Source organism: Lutra lutra, chromosome 3 (assembly GCF_902655055.1).
Source record: "Lutra lutra chromosome 3, mLutLut1.2, whole genome shotgun sequence".
Taxonomy (NCBI): domain Eukaryota; kingdom Metazoa; phylum Chordata; class Mammalia; order Carnivora; family Mustelidae; genus Lutra; species Lutra lutra.
In genome coordinates, this window is record NC_062280.1 from 197,781,844 (window position 1) to 197,803,462 (window position 21,619).

The 21,619-nt window shown below is 44.9% G+C and overlaps 1 protein-coding gene across 1 annotated transcript in view; it reads left to right on the top strand.

Moving 5' to 3' along the window:
- The window catches only part of MYO16 (myosin XVI), a 438,349-nt gene that overhangs the window by 275,635 nt on the left and 141,095 nt on the right, over window positions 1-21,619 (top strand). Inside the window, 2 exon segments of the mRNA XM_047720392.1 lie at window positions 51-203; window positions 4,099-4,299. Of these exon segments, the coding sequence (XP_047576348.1) occupies window positions 51-203; window positions 4,099-4,299 (354 nt within the window).

Consider the following 21,619-nt stretch of genomic DNA (forward strand, 5'->3'; position numbering starts at 1 on the left):
GCATGGCCATAATTACCTTGTGAATTGTTTTTCTTTCTCCCCTGCAATAGCTTTGTGTCAACATGACCAATGAGAAGATGCACCACTACATCAATGAAGTGCTTTTTCTGCACGAGCAAACAGAATGTGTACAAGAGGGAGTTACCATGGAAACAGCTTATTCTCCTGGGAACCAGACTGGAGTTTTGGATTTTTTTTTCCAGGTATTCATATAATATAATTAGATACTTTACAGGATTTAAATATACTGGAGACAAAGAATTTTCTTTCAAGGGGCCTTCATTGTGAGATGGCTTTATATCTGAGACTTCACTGTATTAATTTTTTCAGAAATTTATTTTTTTCAGAATCAATTTGGGAGCACAAATTACCCTTTTCCTACAGGGGCATTTGAAGAATCATCAATTCATTGGAAGGGACTAGAAATATCAGATCATTTTGTTATAAAAACATTCAACATTGGTTATGTCAATAAAACTCCCCCTTCAGCACAGTTACAAATGCTCAGTGTACAAAATTAATATTTTATAAAACAATACTAAGACTAACAAGCTCATAGAACAAATTCAACAAGATCTTTTTAATTTATCTCTGAAGTTTGTAAATTGAAATATGGAAAAACATTGGCAGAAAAATATGTTTGTGTATGTACAATATTAGGACCTCTGCCAGTGTCAATCCTTACCTTTTTTTTATTTCTACCTTATAATGCAAAAAACTTTGCCTCATATCTCTATCATAAAAACAAAAATCTGCCACACAAACAGCAATCCCTCTGTACTAATGTAGAAAGACATGATATACATATATCGATACTATCTCTAAAACACTTGAACATTGTTTAAAACTGATGCCTTTCAGCCACTGGAGAACATAGGCTGTAATTTTCTACCCTTTATTTCTATAAATGTAGATTTGTAAATTTACTTTATACCTTTACCAAGTACGTGAAATAATCTTGTTCTTTTTACAAACTTGTCAACCTTCTTTATTTTAATGACAGAAGAAGCCATATTCCTCCAGAAAACCATCCCTCATCATGACACACATGGTATATAACTTCTTTATACAAGGTTTGAAAATGTCTTCAAACCAATAGCAGTATGTAGTGAACTGTGTATGGGAAACCTCAGAAACCTGCTGCCCTCATTCTCACTGGCTGCTGTATCTTTGACTGCTAGCCACTGGCCAGCCAAATGATGTTCTTTTTATGTCTTTGATGGCTGATGTTCTATGTATTCAATGGCCATGATGTTCTTTCTATGTCTTTGATGGTCATGATGTTCTATGTCTTTGATGGCCATGAAGTTCTTTCTCTGTCTTTGATGGCCATGACATTCTTTCTATCTCTTCGATGCCCATGATGTTCTTCCTCTCTCTTCCATGGCCATCCTTGAGATTTCAGCATGGAGTCATGATTATCTCAATAGGAGGACCCTCATCAGAATGAGTTGGAAATAAGAGTGGGTGTTTCTCACTGCTGCTTCTCTTTGATACCCATAAAAATGAAAAGATGTACCAAGTATAGGGTGAAGCTTGAGTATTTATGTACAAATCTGCAAGTCTGTATACCAGACAGGCATACCCTATAATACAAAGGAAGCATACCGTTTCCTTCCTCATACCCATAATCCACTATTGCTCACAAACATCTGTGATTTTTGCTAAAGCCATTAATTCATATTTCAACAAATATGTATTAGTCTTATGTCCATGAATGGAGGGCGTGGATCTAGATTCTTACCTGACTCTCCATGTGTCTAGTGAACTTTGTTACCCTGTTGGTCCTCAGTGCTTTCTGCTGTCAAGGTGAAATGGCATACATTTTGTAGAACAGTCTCTCCTAAACCCTCACTTCTGAAGGAATTGGACGCCATTTTTTATGACTTCTCCATGTTCTATTTTCTTCTTCAGACAGGTCAGCAAGTTTCCAAGTCTTTAAGTTTCATTACTACCATTCTTCTGTGTTTTTATATCAAACATCCAGAAAACATAATACATACAAATTTAAAAACTTTTGGAGACAATACAAATTACAGTGTTTTTAAAAAAAAATATCTTGTTGGTTTCTGACCATCTTATCCTTGGAAAACATCATCTTGCTTTTGGAGTAGAACAGGTTGGCTATTTTGGAAGTGATCCCTTCCTTTATACTACTTAGGGTCTTGACTTTGAGTTACTGAAACACCCATTAAAGCTCTAAATTTGAGCCTCCAAAGAGGTCTATCAGCCCCCAAAACATGGATGTATTTGCAATGTCCTTAACCAGCCCATTCATCCTTCCACTGCATGTCTGTGTGTGCCCGTGTGTGTGTGTGTGTGTGTGTGTGTGTGAAGGGAGTAAGTGTAACAGTATCTGGAGGAGTGTCATGGCCTGATGCTCAAAGGCATGGGTAAAGGAGCTACTGCTGATCTTACCTATCAACAGCTTACTCTTCAGCAAATAGGTTGCTACACACTGAAATGAAAAATCTGTTCTTTCAACACTTCCCAGGCAAGACCAGCCCTCTTCCAGCTCCTCACTGAATTTTCTTTTAGGGCCTCTCTCCATCCACTGTGGGTACCTACGCTTTGGTTTTTTACGTCTGGCTCTTTATAGTGTCCTTTGTTATCTGAGAATATACCATCCAGTGGACTTCCTTCTCCACATCCCCTTATCAGATACATTTCTGTGATGGTAACACAAGTCTCTGGAGTTGTTAGGGACCGAGGTCATTTGCTGAGGTGGGTCAACTTGATTCTTACCGGCCTACCCAGTTCCTTCCTCATGCTCCTTCCCCCTTTATCCACCCATCTTCTCCTTCCTTCCCAGGAAGGCTGCCTGCTCACTCCAAAGATGCTCCTTCAGATGCCAAATGTCTCCCAAAGGGCTCCCCCTGGTACGTGAGCCCCCACCAGGCATAAGTCCTTCCCCTGGCCACCATTTTCAACCTTTCTTCTCTACGGGTGGCATTGGAAGGATCTCAACATTTACAGCCCTGAGACAACTGTATCTAGTCTTTGCATTTTCTTTACCATGAGCAGGAAACCCCGAAAGGCCTAAAACAACTGAAGTATTTTAGTCACAAACAGACAACTTTCTACTGGCCAAATGAATAAGATGAAAGGCCTGTGGTGGTGGGTTTGGTGACCTTGGGTCAAAATGCAAACTGAGTCGCTAGAGGGGTCAATATGTCTCTTCACTTCCTGAGAAGAATTATTTTATGGTATTCACACTTCCAAAAGCACACTGGGTTGATGCAAAGAATTCAGCTATATGACAGAATGAGGTAAATAAATAACATAAATTACCTGATTTTTAAAGGTGGATTTGACATGTCAACAGAAGAACTTTCCTAGGGAAGAAAAGATAAATAGCAGTGGGTCAACGTTATTCACCTGGCGTGTAAACCGAGTGGGTGCCGTGGTGTTCTGTGTGCGGGGAGTAAACTGTCAGGGCAATCTGAGAAGTTCTTTCAAGCCGTGTTTTCCTTCACGTGAGATTAATTTTAAGTGGTTGCTTATATATGACTTTAGCTTCTGTGCTTGACAGCTATAAACTATCCGACTTCCAATTTGGATTTTATAAGTGATAGGTTCCAACTGTATTTCTTCTATTTCCTAATATTGGAATATTATAGTCACTTCTACTTCCTGCTCAGTAGGGTCTTTCTGCAATTCTTATGACTCAACATGATTGTAAGTTCTGTTTTCGGAGAAGTTACTTGACCCGTCATATAAAGAGTTTGATATGGGTTAGAGGTCAAGAAAAATTACACTTCTCCTTTAGTTGGAAATTCCATTTTTCTTTTTGAGATGAGAATATACTTTTTAATAACTCCAGCGTTTGAATGACATTAAAACACACTCTTTAATTTATTTACTCATTATCAATTATTAATCAACTGATATTTTTGGGCCTACATTACATCAGAGTTTTGGTAGGTGTTCGGGATACAGTAGTGAGCAAACATAGATGTGTATTAAAAGTAGACTAATTCATTTTTTGAGGGCTTATATGAAGATAGTGAAAATATAAATGAACATACATGTACAATAATAACAAAACCATCAAACTGAGTAATGGAAGAAAAAATACTATCTCTTCTTGATTTTCAGAAACCATCTGGATTTCTCTCTTTATTGGATGAAGAAAGTCAGATGATTTGGTCAATGGAACCAAATCTTCCCAAAAAGCTACAAAGTCTCCTTGAATCGTCAAACACAAATGCAGTCTATTCACCCATGAAGGATGGGAATGGGAACATGGCGCTCAAAGACCAGGGCACAGCCTTCACCACCATGCACTACGCAGGAAGGGTAAGTTGAACAAGCAACGTGGTGTAGCATGTACGCTGAGCGACCACACCTCTTCAGGATAAGCTTTCAAGTTTTAGATATTTTAGAGTTGATTATTTCAATGAATAGAAGTTGGGTGAAGAACCCACACCATTTTACTTTCCTGAGCTCTTTTATTTCAACCTGAGAAGGACTTTGCATCTTCAGAATATGGGTGATGAAGCAGGTGGTCAGATCCTTCCATAACGTTCCCCAGATTATAACATCATGTGAGCAAGAGGGCCTTGGCTTTAACAGAGACAGCTCTGCTCTGAACTTTGGGATCCCTTCATTAGCCAAAGAGGTATTGGTCTTCTGACTTGACTTGTCTTCAGTGTAGTTTTTAGTATTAAATTATTTTTCTTAGAGCATGGCAACCTGAGTAAAGAGAGCTACTCTTCACCCTCAGTTCCCTAAACAGCTTAATAAAATGTGCCTCTTCCTTAAACACCTTCAAGGACATCCTCTTAACTGTCTATAAAAACCTCACACCCCTTAGGCCCAGCTAATATCCCAGGTTTGCAGAGCTGATGCCAGTCATTTTAACCATGACTTCTGTGCCACAACCCCACCCCCGGGGCAAAACCCACACCCTCTGGGCTTCCACTCCTCCTAATCAAGCTTGAAATACCCTCCTCTTCTTCACAAGGTCCCATTGTCGCCATCTTTTGATGCTGGAATCCACATTCCACTTACCTTCCATCCAGGCCCATCTGTGGTTACCACCTTCCACCTTTGAATTTGTGGCCCCTTGGTTCCCCCCCTTGGCCCTTAGCAGCAGTTACCTATCAGAGGGCAAAGCCTCCAGTCCACGTATTCCAGATCATTTTAGTCCATGTTCACTGAGACTCTACTAGATGCCAAAGTCTGAGCATTAGAGAAGCAAAGATGAAGAAGCCATATTCCTTGTCCTTAAGTACCTCACTGTCGACAAATAAGGAAAAGGCAAATTAACAAATAGTTATGATATAATTTGCTTATAGTAACATAGGTAATATTAACAAAGTTCTGCATTGCCTGGAGAACGAAGTAATCATCTTTGGCTCCCAAAGAAAGTGTAGAAACATTTTCTGAAAGAGGTCGGGTGTGGCCGAGGCCTCTGGAGATGAGCTAGAGCTCAGGAAGGATGAAATGAAGGTGCATTCTGGTGGAAATGTGGACGTCTGAATGGCATCGCCAACCCCCAGGGCTCCATTGCTTGGGACAGAATCCACTTTAGTTGTTCAGGTGGAAAATAATTTGGTATAGGGAAATACTTTCCAGGAGACCCTATGTTGAACATTGAGGAATGACTCAAAAGCACACCACATGATGGGGCTTCCAACATACCTGTGGCCTTGTCTTTGATCCGGAAGCTTCCAGTCAGATGGAGAAGCTGCTGCTCCAGGCAGTGACTCTCAGTTCCTGTCACCCACCGCTGACACCAGGAATGTGCCCCTCCCCGGTCGTCAGCATGGAGAGGTCAGTGAGCCAGTGACCAGGCCGGGAGGTCTCCATTGCCAGAGAAGTCAAGGCGTCTTCATGACATGCTTATGAGACATGCAGGAGACGCAGCAGAAGCTCCCCCACGCCTACCTTCAGGATCCTGAGCAGGAGTGCCAGACGGGTGGAAGCTGAAGAGCCATCAGACGCTAGCTGCAAGGAGTCCTGGGAATGTTCCCACCTTCTGATGTGTGCGGTGCAAGAAGGCGGCTGTTCCTGAGAGCGCCGTGGGCCCTTCTGCCATGTCCACCCACCCTGTATTTGGGAAATGGTACAAGAAGTACAGTTAAGTCTCTAGAGATTGGCTGGAGATAAGTCTTAAAAAAAGCTTTTTGGACCAAAGCATGAATAAATATACATGGACTAGTCAGGACTTTGTCCTCTTAACGGAGTGAACTCCCCACGTATTTTCAGGCAGTGCGGGGGATGAAGTAAGGAAAACAGAGGACACAGTAGAGGATGGATTGGGGGAAAGTGGAAGGGGGCTCTGGGAACACGCAAAAGAGAACCCTTTGGACCATAGCAAAAGATGGCAGAGGTGGTGTTCTCGAGACGAGGCTGCCGTGCTGACAGACTGCATGTCCCAAGGAGAGAAGGAGCCGCAGCTTGAAATGACAGGAGTCTGTCTCCCTACCATGGATGGATGGTGCCAGCGCCAACCACAAGAGGAATCCTGGAGAAGAGGCAGTTTGGAAGGAAAGATACTCAGTGTAGATGTTTTGATTTTGAGATTTTTAATAGAAACTTCAATAGGACATGACAAATAAAAGGGGTTGGTTGTTTTTAGAAACAGGCATATTTGCAGAAATGTGTGTCTTGATTATTCCCTCACGAAGAGTGTGGAGAGGATGGAGAAACGGAGTAGGAGAGAGAATCATGAAAACCAAGAGAAAAGAAGGAGGAAGGGGGTCCGCAGGAGATACACCTGAATGGAACAGGTGGGCCAGGAGCATCCTGGGGAGATGCTGTGGTATCATGGCGCCGTGGGATGGGCTGAGCCGTGAATCGCTGTGGAGAGGGCCTCAGTGTGAGATTTTACACACACACACACACATACACACACACACATACACACACTCCTCACGTTTTATTAACTTACTCACTACCTTTTATATAGGAGAGATTTAACCTTTAAAATTTTTTATAATGTAGCCAACCTTCTAGTCCTATATTCACATTTTAATCTATATTTTCCTTATATTGAGCAGTTATGAATTCATGGGATTTAGTTGAAATATTACAGTAAGACATAAGTAGTGATTTTAGAAAACTACTTCCCTATTTTCCTTTAAGTTTCGTGGAAGCTGTCTTCAGACCATCTCTACCTGACCCACCTCACAAGTCCGTTTTTTATCAAATCTCGAAGACGTGTCAGGTTGTTCAATAAATGCTAATTGCATTAAATAGAATGGGACCAAGCTTTGGAATAATGTTTTGTTTGTTAATTATTTTCTGTTTGCTTCTAAAAATTATTCCACAGCCACTTAATAGAATTTCCATTTCAGTTTTTGTTGTTTTTCTGTTGTTGTTGTTGTTGTTGTTTAATTTGGGGAAGAACAGTGAACAGTGTGAATAAATACAATTATTTCCTGCAGCTCTGGTAGCAGGAAAGCAGAGTAGAGCCCATCCATTGATTAGCTGCCACAGAGCCAAGTCCCATGGAATTAGGAATTTTTCTCTAAAAGTGCCTTTATGTTTTAAGCAGGATTTTCCATAATTGGAGTCAATTTTGTGGTTTTAGAAAAATCTTTCATTTTCCTGAGATCTGCTAATGAGTCTTAGCCCAAGGACTCCCGAAGGGCTCATTCACATGTTACAGTATAGATTATATGTAATTTGTGGCAATATGTCAAGCCATATGCCTTTCTAATCATGAGATGTAGCTACATATATTTAATCTTGAGCTACTACTGCATTTTCAAGGAGAGCAGCATATTCTGCATTTTATAAACCAAGACACATAGCAGAGAGCCAGTTGGTTTAGCAACAGCACGCACAATCTCCTGGACCGTCGTATGAGCGTTCCTGCGGGGCTCTTTGGTGATAAAGCTGGTCCCAGGGAAGAAGCTCAGTGGCTCTTGGGTTCCTGGGTTGCTTTGCATCCCCTTCTCTGGCCAGACGGATGGGCTGGAGTGTTGCTCAGGTCACCCCGGCTCTTCTGTGATGGGGTTACCTGGTTTTGTGAGGGAAAACTCCCCTCTCCTGGGAAGGCTGACCACGGTGGCCGGTGATGATACTGATCTCCAGCCCCCCCAGGAGGGACTGTTCTTCTCTGACTACGAGACCCCGCCGTGCTTCTAAATCTGGTTTGGAGCAGAGGCTCCTAGGTCCTTTTAGAAATGTTTAAGCAACATTATTTGAATTATAGCTGAAGATCTTTCCTAAACACATTTGAATTTTTCATTACTCATAGGAGCCTGGTGTATTTTCCAATCTCCATTACAGAAATATTTTAAAGTAAATGGGGAGAGACTGTGCATGAAATATTAACAGGGTCTCATTAATGAGCATGGACGTGAACTAAAGAAGGCTGAGGGGGTTTTGGTTGTTGTTATTTGTTTTAGCAAATTTTTTTTTTTTTTTAGATTTTTTTTTTTTTTTATTTGACAGAGAGAGAGATCACAAGTAGGCAGAGAGGCAGTCAGAGAGAGAGGAGGAAGCAGGCTCCCTGCCAAGCAGAGAGCCCGATGCGGGCCTCGATCCCAGGACCCTGGGACCATGACCTGAGCCGAAGGCAGAGGCTTTAACCCACTGAGCCACCCAGGCGCCCTGTTTTAGCAAATTTTAAATCATATATGGATTAGCTGTTTTAGGAATTGCTCTCAAACTTCCAGGGGTGATTTAAGTGATGGATACGCATTAAATCCAGAAGTATGTCTAATTTTATTGGCTTTTAAAATTAAGAATCTTGAAAGAAAGAAGAATTATGATTTGGAAAAAGACATTGGCTCCCAGGAAATCTGAATTTCCATCAAGGTGGTTCTGAGCTGACTCTAATAGGAAACAGTACTTTGAAGGTCCTATATTTTAATGTGAGCAAAGGGAATAGATTAGGAGACACGAAAGCGATCAGAAGTAATGAAAATGAAATTAATGAAAATACAGGTCACAGTAATGGTTACAAAATATATGATGCTTGCCTATCTGACCTCATTGTCTGCTCATAAGGTCTGTGTTTGAAAATTGTTTATTGCAATCGTTTGTTTTGACATAAAGTGATGCTTTTTGGATCCGATGAGTGTCCTGGAAGACTGGCCTGGTTTATACAAATCGAGTTGGTGATACTGTTCTTGCCTGAGATCATGTGTCTATATTTCAGCCTCGTTCTCTCCCCAAACCCTTAAATGTTGCAGTGGGCTGAATGGTGGCCCCCAAAAAAGGTGTGGCCACGTGCTCACCCCTAGGCCCTCAGAATGGAACCTTCTGTGGAAAGGGGTCTTTGCTTACGTAATGAAGCCCAGGATCTCGAGATGAGGAGATCACCCTGGATGATCAGGGAGTACTCTAAATCCAAGGGCAAGTACCCTTCTGAGAAGGATGCAGAGGGAGATTTGCGAGAGAAAGGGAGACCACACAAGCAAGGAGGCAGGGACAGGAGAGATGCAGCCACGGGGCAGGGTGCTCCAGGGCCCCCAGGAGCTAGAAAAGGCAGGAAGGAATGTCCCCTAGAGCCTCCGGGTGTGTAAAGATATGCCCAATGTCTGAGTTCTGGCCTCCAGAACTGTGAAAGAACAAATTTCTCTTGTTCTGGGCCAGCTGTTTGTAGTCACAACCCTCCAGAAGTAATACACGTGTCCATTGGGTCAGCATTCGCAGATCAGAAGAGATGAGAGTGGATTTAACTCATAACATTATGGAATTTCGTTACCACTTTTGATTCGTTCGAAAGGGACCCCGACATTTCTCCACCTCTATTGGTTTTCTTCACCTGAAATACCATTTTCCTGTCTTTCCAGACCTTGGCCATCTTAGGAGTAGCTTCTTGGCCTAATCCACACCTCACTGATCTCTCCCTTCCCTCATCGGTAGGGGTGTCTGACGCTGGCGTGGCCTTTTCCGGTTCACAAAGTGCTTTCTGAGGCCTCGTATATAAATGCTGCAGTGTCAGTGTTGCAGTCCAGTCAGCCTTCAGGAAGTTCAGTGGTTTGTCAAAGACGGCACAGCTAGCACGAGTCTCCTGGGGGTGACTTAATGAGGTTCCAAATGCCGTGCGGCTGGAAACAGCAGAAATTTATCCCCGCATTTCCAGAGGCCAGAATCCCAAATCAGGTGTCAGCAGGGTTGGCTCGTTGAGCGGAGTCTGAGAAAACTCTGTCCCAAGCTTCTCCCCCAGCTTTCGGTGGTTGCCAGCCGTCCGCGTAGCTTGGCTTGTAGTCACGGCTCCCGAACTCTGCTTCTGTCTTCACAGCTCTCTGTCCCCTCCTCTTCTTGGAAGACATCCCATTGAATTTCAGACCCTCCCTCTCCCCTACAACCTCATCTTACTCATATCATGACATCCTTGAAAGATCTTATTTCCAAATTAGGTCACATTCTGTGGTTCTGGGTGGACATGGAATTTGAGGGTACACTACTGAACCCACCACAGGGTAATAGGTCACAATACCGTATTTCACTTTCCCTTCCGAGGACCACATATTTCCCCATCTCTACCGTGTTGTGTGTGAAATTCTTCAAGCGTTTGTTGTCTACAGTCATAGACTCCTCAGGGTACGGCAGGGAAGCTCTACAGGGGACTCTCTCACCAGGACGTTGAGGGGGACACTGACCTTCAGTGACCACATGCATAAAGTTTGCAATTCAGGAGAATATATTGTGAACCTCATGAACTTGTTCTGAAGGTCACGTGTTGGGCAAGAAATCATGTGACGTCTGATTCTCTTGAGATGTTCCATCAAATATGAGTCATCTGTCCCCCAACAATAGCTGAAGGTCTGTCTGTGCAGAAGTACCACTCTCCTTGGCAGGATTTTGAACTCACTGATAACAAATATTGACGACCGGAAAATATTTCAGGGATCATCTACCAACTGGCCATATTTTTAGGCGAGCATATTAAGGGCCCAATTGACTCACTCAAATTGTTAGTGGTAAAATGCCCTTCATTAGTTAAAAAATAGGTTTGTTAATCTTTGTATCTTATTAATGTGCCCAGTGCCTGAAGCAAAGCTTTGTAAGTCACATTAGAATGTTTATTTTTATTTCTCATAATTAATGTCACTTCAGCAGGTGATAGGGGAAATGTAACCACCGAAGTTATATTATAGTATTTTCTTGCTATCATGCTTGGAACACTTGAGTGGAAGGTGCAGAAATAGAGATATTTTTCTATCTGTGAAAATTGTAATAATAGAATAAAAAACATTTACATAATGTTTTAACTTATGTTAATGTTTATCACTGAATATACAGGTTGTTTTCATGTTAAGTAGCTCTACCTTGATCTAAGAGAATTTTTGTGAAAAATTATGTTCTTTGCCATTTAGTTTTATGACTACTATTTTAATGGTGCAAAGAGGTGTGTGGAATTTTACTGCAGAATTTAGACGATCCTTTCCATTACGGTTTGCCTCAAGGAAATGAAAGCATTCTCTGCAATTTCCATACTACATATTCTGAAATGTAATTTTATGACAGTTTGAAAATGTAGAGCCCCTTTATATAATGTGCTTTAGATATGTCTTTCTGTGGGTGGATTTTGATCATTTTCACCAGGATTCCTTTCTCCGTCCCCTAAACCGCATCCCCGCGGAGCACTCTGTAATCCCAGACACGTAGGCCTTGGTCATTAGTGTCCCTGTCCCTGATGTCCTCACACATTTATGAGGACCGTATTACTAAAACGTCGCTGATAGAAGCCATGTGGGGGAAGAATGATGTTACTGATTTGTGGCCAGTCTATAAAAACATCTGATTTTCCCCCCTCCTCCTTGAATAAGATCTACCCCTGTTGCTGGAGGAACTAAGTTGGAAATACATTGATTGAGATTGGTGCTGTTACTCAGATCTGAGAGGCAGGGACGTTGCCATGGATTCTGGGTGATGCCCTGGTGACAGCAAGCCTCTTTGCCCCTCGGACGTATTTACATTTCGCGTGTGCAGGGGAGATGGTGGCCTGTTCAATTTCCCAGTTCTACCTGCCCCAGAAACGCCTTCTGGAGCTTGCTGACTGGCCTTCACCCCAGAGACCTGTGGGAGACACGATGTGCCCAAGAAGCTTGGAAAGTGAACCTTTAAATCAAAAGAAAAAGGAGATGAACTAATCAATAAGGAGCCTTTCATTTATTTCTCTTTCTTTTCTCCAGGCAGAATCCCCAGACATAACAATGAAATCTGTCTGGTCTAAGCCAAATGGATACCATTAAAGGTTATTTGACAAAGATATCTTGACCCACACAGAATGAGTTTAATTTACATCTGTATTTGCAGACTTCTTGGGCAGACTCCTGGAAAAATAAAAATTAACTCTACCAGGCCCCTGGTGCTCTGTTGTTCTATCAATTTTGCCTCTGGTGTAAATTTCTGTGGGAGACCTGATAAATGTTTCCTCATTCAGGGTTGTGCTTGGAAGAGAAAATGCAGTCTCTTCTTCAGGGAATCTCAGTGTTTCTTCAGGGATTTAATAGGTTTTGTTATCTTCGTGGACTGACAGAAAGTTGTAAATAAGGAACTTTGGGTTTCCTAGAATATTGATATCTTGTTGTTAGTTGATTGTTTTTTTTTCCCCCTTTAAAAGGAGCCAATGAGGCATATTCATAAATTTCAGATGTGGCAATTTCAAGGAAATGTTTATATTCAGATGCTAGGTAAGGACACTTACAATAATGCTGCGTGTGCTCCTAACTTTCTTTGTTGATCAGTATTTGGAACGTAAAGTGAATGAGAATGAAAGCAAGCAATACCGTTAGATACAATCGCTTAATAGAAAAGTAAAAAGTAGGAGCTTCTACCTATAAACATTGATGGTGCAGAGGGATCAGTTTACAACGACTCTTGAAATTGAGACTCTTTTTAGCAAACCTCAGACAGAAAGCTGAAACCATGCATGAAAAATTACCAGACTCATTTGTACTTGCTTGAAAACGATCTTTCATTTCTTCTCCTAAAATCCAATCTTTATACCTTCCGATGTGATGTGTTGTAGTCAAGAGGAGATTCCAAAGTTTAGAGTTTTTATCACCTGGTGATCCCAGTCACCTCTTTTCTAGAGATCATATGTTACCCCACATGAAAGGGATGATAAATTTGACTGATAAGTGAATTCACTTTCATTCCACAAATACCGATGTTTCCCAAGAGAGTATTTTATGTCTCCTGCTGGGACGTTATATGCCCTCAAGATTCGCTCTCCAGCATGACAGAGCCCCAAAACCCCTCTCCCTGTCTGTGGGCTCCACGCCTGCACATGTGCTTGTTAAGACCTCTCCTTGGCCAGCGTCTCTGGCTCTCAGCAGATCTAGAAGCGAACCACCTTCAATTCCCAAACCACCTCCCACGCTCTCTCTCTCTCCCCCTCAACTCCCTTCAAAAAAGTAAAGCAGTGAAACTGATTTCCCGTATTTGTCCCACTTTTCAACTCAGGGTAAAATGGAAACCCAGTTAATTGCCAAATACCAGTCCCTCTCCCCTCCTTACTCCTGAATCTGAATGCTCCCTTCCTGCCCCAGGACCCTAATTCCTGGCCCCTTGCTCATGGCTCTTGATGCCGACTAGCTCTAGTTACCAATTAAGGAATGAATGAACAGTTTTACTTAAAAGGGTAGGAACTACCTCTGCTCCATTGGTCTTTCTGTTTCTCCAGTGACACTGTTCAAAGTTAAAGGTAATTATCCCATCCCACTTGTTAATCACGGACATGCTCTTGGCCATCCAGGCTGCTGTCAGTGGGCTCATCAACGCTCTTTTAAGTAATTTCGCCACCGACCTCTGTCTCCCCGGTAGAAGAATGAAATTCCCTCTCCCTTCTGAAGACCAGATCTTCTGGCCCATCCCCGCACTCTCGTTCTTCATGTACCTGAGAGTTGAACAAGCAACTTGGGGGTTGTAATCAGATTCAATTTTATTTTTGGCTCACGCTGCTTTTTAAAATGTGTTCAGCAGAGACAATCCTTTCCTTGGAACCAGCTGAAAACCCAGGCAGCTCCAGTGATATTTCTGGTCTCTGTCCAGTAATAGGACGTCCTTCACTGGTGCTCACAGACTCAATTCCGTAATGAGGAACTCTTCTAGACCTCGTTATTTATCGTCATTACAAACGTACCTGGAAGGTGAGGCCCCTTCTGCCTTCTCCACAGAGGATGCTCTCCGTGCAGTGACTTCGGGAATCCTGTTTTCTCTCTTTTATTGAGCTGCGTGGTCTCACTGTATCTCAGTGGTTTCCTACAAACGATGCCTTTCAGTGTCCAGGGCTCGGTCTAAGGGCTCCCGTGTGTTGCTGACACATCCCACCCCTGCCTGAGTGGTGCTGACCCTTTGGGCTGGCTGCCCCCATGGCCCTGGTGGCCGGGTTCATTCCCACAGACTCTGCACTGGGCTCCTTCCCTGCCAGCCCCGGCTCCCGCCTTGTTGGCCAGGATGTCACAGAACTCGGACTTAGGGACCACATAAGGGAACCTCCCCATGGCCTTTGTAGTCATGGGACACCTGAGCTCTTCTGTGCTCTGCTCAGGAGCTGACAGGGGCATCAGCATGGGCTGTGCCTGTCCCCAGTCCCCCCGTTGCCTGCCCGCATCTGAGTTTGTGCTTCTTGGTGGAGTTAAACACCAGCTTGCCGTGTCTCCCTGAGTGGTGCGGCAATGTCAGCGTACGAGAGGGGCCCCATGAAGCCCCCTTCCCACTGGCTTAGGGGATGGGGGAGAGAGGCTGTGGAAAAGCATTTATGGCCACATTTGCATATCGTGTACCCAAACTAGGCACGGGAGCAGTAGACCTATAGAGGTGGACATTGACAGAGAAATCAGTTTCAGTAGATAGAGAAACACGCACACCCCGTGCTGCCAGAAGCTCCATGTTAGCATCTGGGAGATCCTACAATGCCTGAACTGTCATTGAAGGGGGGGGTCCTTTTTTTTTTTTAAGGATTTTATTTATTTGACACAGAGAGAGAGAGCGTGCGCGTGCACAAGCAGGGGGAGCAGCAGTCAGAGGAGAGGGAGAAGCAGGCTTCCCGCCAAGCAGGGAACCCGACTTGGGGCTCGATCCCAGGACCCCGGGATCATGACCTGAGCTGAAGGTGGACGCCTCACTGACGGAGCCCCCCAGACGCCCCCCAAGGTGGCTCCCTTGTAGAAACGTTGACTTTGAGCACTTCACCTGTGGAAATACAGATTTCCATATTAAAAACACGCTGTATATGTGATAATATAATTAACAGTTCGGTTTGTCTGTAAGTCACTGCCGAGTGAGGTAGAGCATGCGTTCTGTTGGAAACCCCATCGTCCTAACGCGTTTGTAGTGTGGAAAGTCTCTGGATAAGCTCGACCAGCATGAGAACAGAGGGGAGTGATGGCATTTGCCATCTAACGAGTGAAACTGTGAGTGAGGCCGTTAAAAGCCCCTGGAGAATATTGCGTCTTGGTTTGGCACTTGGGTCCCTCTCCACTGGCTTCCAGGTTCTGCCTGGAGGGGGACAGAGCTCTGTCCTCAGGGCGTTCCCAGCCCACACGGCAGGGCTGCACCGTCCTCATGTCTTCTCCCTCCAGCCGTGAGGCTGGGCATCGCCCCTGTGTGCTGAGGCCAATTCCACATGTTCCATGTGGCTCATTTCATGGGCACAGATAAGCTCTCCCAGCACACTCACTGCTTCTAGAACGAATGGCTTCTTGCTGCCTCATCTGCTGTCCTCCATCAGCCCCTTCTGGCCCCGCGTCATGCTCTGTGCCTTCTTTCCCCCTTTCCTTCAAGAGTTTCCTTCTCTTTCTCTCGGTGTTTTGAGCAGTGATGAGCACATGCTGTCCCTCCCTGTCGTCTGCTGAGCCGCAGGGACGCGGGAGCATCTGAGCTGTCAGGACGAGACAGGAAGAGACAAAGCAGGCAGCTGGGAACGGTGGAGGTCAGTCAGGATGCAGACTGGAGAGGAGGCCAGGTTTTCAAGGAGGAGGAAAGGTGTACAGGGAACGGGTTCCACAGGAGAAGTTGAGGAGATAGACGGGGACATTGAGGTGACCCAGAGAGGCATCCCAGTGGAAGCACCCACCTCCTCTGAGGCAGGAGAAAGGAAGGGAAGAGGAGGTAGTTCTGGGTGAGAATGGACACCTGTGTTGGAGAGGCAAAGACTTTGCAAGGGTCCTCCCCTCCAAGATCCTCTGGTCTTCTGCCCGTGGCCCCCACCACAGCCCCACTAGAGGGCTAGGTCCGAGCACTGCTGGGCATTCCACGGGAGGGACCCTCCAGCCAGCAGACAGAGCATGTAACTAGGACAAGACATTGCTAAGCACAAAGTGCGGCCAGTCCTTTTTAAAAAATTTTAAAGGGCATATTTAGACAAAGATAGATTTGACAGATGATGGATTATTGTTGGCTATCTCTGAGAAAAGGAATTACCAGTAATTTTTACTTTATTACTTTTATTGTTTTCCCAATTGTATAAATACACACACATTATATTTTAAGAGGTATCTGTAAAGTGTAAAAGGTTATAAAAAGACTTGCCCTGGCCATTTTCCTTGATTTTTTTTTCTGGATATAGTTTTTGAACCCCAATGACACCCTCAGTCTGATGCAGATGATATTTAGTGACCTTGGCCATGAGCCACACCAGAGGAAGCCCGAAGGTCTAAGCAGATGACACCCACCCGTGCCCATTTCCCAAGTTCATAGGTAGCGTGTTCCTTTTCCCTTGAAATAACCTTGTGTCTTGTGGGCTGTGCTGGCAAAGTCACCAGACTTTAGGGGGAACTGACCTCGGTGAACTTCACCTTGTAAAAACAAGAAACAGACTTCCAGAGAAGACGCTGCTGTCATGCCCTCAGCTAATGGTCACCGTCCGTGTCCCGTAAGTGTGTTTCCAGTTGGCAGGTGGAAACTACAAGAGGAAGGCTTCTTCACAGCTCTGGGTGCATTTCCCTCCTACCACAGCACACGTTTATTCATTTTCTGTCTCCCAACTGCCAGCACGGTTCATGGCTTACACAGGGGACCCCAGCAATCATGGTTGTTTGAAAAATATGGGGTTCTCTTGCTGCTGTCTCAGGTAAAAATATTTGAAAATGCCTTCTGGACAGCTTTTTAGAAATGCCAACTCTCCAAAGGAAAAAGGTTGGTAGTGAGTATAATTATAGCGTTGTCTCATCTTAAACTTACCAGCGATTTTTAACTAAGCTGTTGTCTCCTCTCATCATTCTACTGTATCTCGAATGCCCAGGAGACATTTTTCTGCAAACCCCAGGCCTGGGCTCTCTTGCTCCCTGCCAGCATCCCCGGGGGAGAACGGAGTTCCTGGGGCAGCCTACACCGCTGGTACCTGGAGCCGCCATTCTCATCCTTGGGTGTGGGCCAGGATCAACTGGGGAGCCAGTTAGAAATGCAGAGTCCTTCGTTGCACTCCTGGCAATGATGATTAAAGAGGGCCAGGGGAGGGCTAAGCTGTGCGCGTGTGTGCCAAGCCCCAGAGGACGCGCTCCTGTAAGTAAACTTCGAAGCCTGTTTTTAGGAATGCTGGAGGTATTTGCACACAGTAGGTGCTCAGGTGAGCACACCTTCCACAACGTCGCAGGGCCGGCCCCTGCAGGGGGCCGCACTGAGGGGTAAAGGGCCCAGGAGCCCAGCTCTGCGACCAGGCACCTTCCTTATCAAAGGGCAGTAACACACCTGCCCTTGCTCTCAGCGCAGAGCGAAAGCCCCGACTGCAGAGGAAGCTCTCTCCCCTCTGGCTTCCGTTTCCTTGGTGATCGACCCAGCCCGAGCCTGACAGCCCCCAGTGAGGAGGAGAAGGCGTGCAGCTGGCATTTGGTAACTTTTCTTCGTGGACCCAGGAAACGAGGCAGCTTGATAAAGTGTGATTCATACCCACGGGGAAAGCTCCAGTCTCCCTTTTACATAGACAGCTGAGCTGATCTATCTTGTGATTGTGTGTCCTGCGGTCCTGGGGTGTTAGTGCAAGGACTCGGGAGAACAGCACCCCTCACTCCCTGGGTCGCCCACACACCTCCACGGACCCTGAGGCCGAAGCCCTGGTGTGAGTCCTGCTAACTGCTGAAACTCAGGCAAAACGCTAAGTTTTCTTTGGAGTCTTTCATTGAACAGACTCATTCCAGAGGACCCTGGCTACGGAGACAGCCTCCTGAAGCACTGGCATCGGGCTCCATGCACGTAAACGTCTCCATTACATGCTTGAGGGACCCTGCCACTTCGCACGTGAACCCTACCTTCCAGTCCTTAAGAGGGAAAAACAACTGAAGTCTGAAGTCCAGTTATGTGAAGGCAGAGGGAAAAGAGGAAAAAGGTAGTTGAAAGCAGAAACGGGGCCTCTATCTTTTGCTACTTTTGTGTTTTTCTCCTTTCATCCCCGAATAACAAACCAGCAAGGACAAGCAAGGCAGAGCAGCGAGACAGCTGACCCGAGTGACCAAGAAAGGCCTCCGCCTGCCCCTGTTCCTGCTGCTCCCCCCGCACCGTCCACCAGTCCCTCCTCCTCGGGGGGCACGGCTGAGAGGACAGTCCGGCTCTGTTCTCCTGATGACACAGACTCACAAAACCTGGTGCTATTTCTGGGGTGCACGGAGCCTCTCCCGTAGAAGGTTCTCTGTCCTTTCCCCTAGGCTGTGAGTCTCACCTCCCTTGGGATACCCGGGAACCAGGGACGTTCGTCCCATGGAGTTTTGTGGCTTCTGTGGTTTCGTTTCTATACGGTTGTTGCCTCCTCTGCCTCCCAGAGGCCGTTGCTGTCGGCGAGGTCCCGATGATACCAAGGGGGCGAGGGCAGCGGGCGTCAGGTGGCCCTACCCCTCTTGGGGGACCCGCTCTGTTCGGGGGCCGTTCCTTCGGAGAGTGACACAGGACTCCGACCGACGTAGTCACACGGCAAGAGGGGCAGCCTTCCTGCCCGCCTCAGCACAGAGGGCCTAGAGGATGTCACGTGTCCTTCTCAGGTCAGTGCTGTAAGAAAGTTCTGGAACAGGTCAGAGAAGATGGTAGAGGCAAGTGCTAGAAGCAGGTGTGGGGCGTTGCCTAGAAAACCAGGTACTGTGCGGACTGAGGGCTAACAGCCTTGTTCACTGATGTTCAAAATCCGCTGGAGAGAGGCTGGCAGGCAGACAGACGGGGGAGAGACAGAGAGAGGCTGACGTGCCTTCCCTGTCCTGGAGACGAGAAGGCACAGTATCTTGACGTGTTTACCACCAGGGTCCGTGACTGGTCGAAGCTGGAGCCCAGAAGGTGTCTCCCCCAGCCCGCACCCCCGCCCACTGCTGCTGCTTCTCCCATGCAGCTTCGGGCCCCCGGAGCACGGGGTCTGCAGAGCAGACTCGGCCCTGGCGGCTGGAGAAGCTGGGGCTAAAAGCCAAGGCAGGGTGGCCGTCAAGGGACAGATTGGGCCACAGAGTGGCAGGGAGTGAGGAGGAAGGTAGTGTGCAAAACGTGCCTGGTGTGGAAGGATCCTGTGGACATCGTTCTGTAGGTGGAGACTTACTGGGGATGCGATGGGAGTGCTCCTTGACTTAATGCTCTTCCATTCCATCCTCTTCTCGAAATTAACTTCAAGATCTTGCATTCTTTTTGGATAAAAAAGTAAAGTGTGTTATTTTAGTCTAGATTATATTAATTATATTAATAATTAATAATAATTATTTATTATTAATTATTATTAATATAGTTATATATTATATAATAATATAAACATTAATAATTATTAATATAGATTAATAACTAGATTACTATTAAACTGTGGTCACTTTGTTTTCTGTCCTTTTGTTTAAAGCAAAAACAAACACAACCCTTTAGACACACTCATTAAAATATAGTTTTCCTCCTAGGGCATGCAATTTTGAATTGGATAGGCCTATTTTAGATTTTCGTGCTAAGTTTCTGAATTTGCATTGTACCCCCACATCCCCACTTCAGCAGAGAATGTTAGAGGAGGCCTAGTGGGGGGCTGGGACGTTGGGCACACCCCAGAGATAACGCAGCCACAGCTCCCCTCTCCCCATACCCCCTCAGTGGTGGCTTCATAGGAAGCCATGGAGACGCATGCCAGCCCCTTCCTCCTGCTCACCCCACAGCCAGGGGCATATGTTGGAGGGGAGGCGTGGGAGACCAGAACGCCTCACTGCCCAGCAGAGATGAGAGAGCCCTCTTCTACATCAGTGGTGGTTGAGTGGGGAGCTGGCTTCTCCCAAGTGGCAGTGACGAGGTTGGGCCTCTCTCGTCCTGCTGAGTGGCATCAGAGGAAGAAGCCAGCTGAAACAGAAGTTTATGCTGGAGACATTGACACCCTGCTCTGGAAACGTGATGGGACATCTGTAAGGATCTCCACAAGGAAACAGTAAAACTCTACACCACCGCTAACCAACAGGACCGACTCACTTACGGGACGCTCGAACCAGTGAAAACAGAATACACCTGCTTCGAGTCCCAGCACAATATGTATCAAGAAAGACCACCTGCTGAGCAAAAATCGAAACTAAAGAATTTCAGAAAGATTAGAATTCTATGGAGTGGGCTTACCTCCCACAAAGCAACCAAACCAAAAATCAATACCGGAAAGATGGCAGGCAGATTTCCAAATAGTTGGAAACTAAACGATGCCTTTCTGTATATTCCATGGATCAAAAAGGAAGTCTCGAAGTAATTAGATGTGTTGAACTACATGAAAATGGAAAGAGTACGTACTGAATTTGTGAGACACAGGGAAAACAGTGCAGACAGGAAAATGTCTATCGTTGAACGCGTATGTTAGAAGAGAGGAAGGGCTCAGTTGATGGTCTAAGTTCCTACCACAAGAACCTGGAAAAAAGTGAGCAAAATAAAACCAAAGCAAGCAAACAGAAATCAAATTAAGTTGAAAAAAAGTAAAGGAAATCCATGAAACAGAGGGCTGGCTGATTGCCAATAACCCAAGATGACACATCTGTAGAAAGAAGGACAAAAAAGAGAACAACACCAACCGCTGTCTATCAGGAGTAAAACGGGATTTCGCCAGAGACCGTGCTGTCACCAGAAAGATCGAGAGGAAAACTGTAACTGTTGCAAACACCAGCTTAGGTGAAATGGACCAATTCCTCAAAAAGCACAAACTGCCTCAATTTACCCAATGAAATACATAACTGAATCGAGGAAATGAACTTAGAATTTAAATCTCCCCAAAAAGAAAGTTCCCATTCCCAGTGGTTTCACTGGAGAATTCTATCAAACGTTTAAAAGAAAATTAATGCTAAACTTACAAACTCTTACCTGGAAAATAGAGGTGAGAACACTTCCCACTTCATTTTATGAAGCTAGTATTACCCAGTGTGAAAACCAGACACAGAACACACACACACACACACACACACGGAACTGAAGATCAGTATCCCTCATGAACGAAAACGCAAAAAGACTTTTAATATTAACAACTGTAATTACACAGTATGTAAAAAGAATTATGTACCATGAATAATTTGTTGTTTTTTTTTCTGGAGATGCAAAGCTGGTACAATAATTTGAAAATCAGTCAAGATTAATCCACCATGTTAACAGGCTAAAGAAGAAAAAAAATCACACGATCGTACCAACTGATGCGAAAAAAGCATTTGATAATTCAACATTCATTCATAATGAAAACACCCTGAAAAATATTGTTAGAGGAGACATCCTCAATTTGATAAAGAGCATTGACAAAAATCCT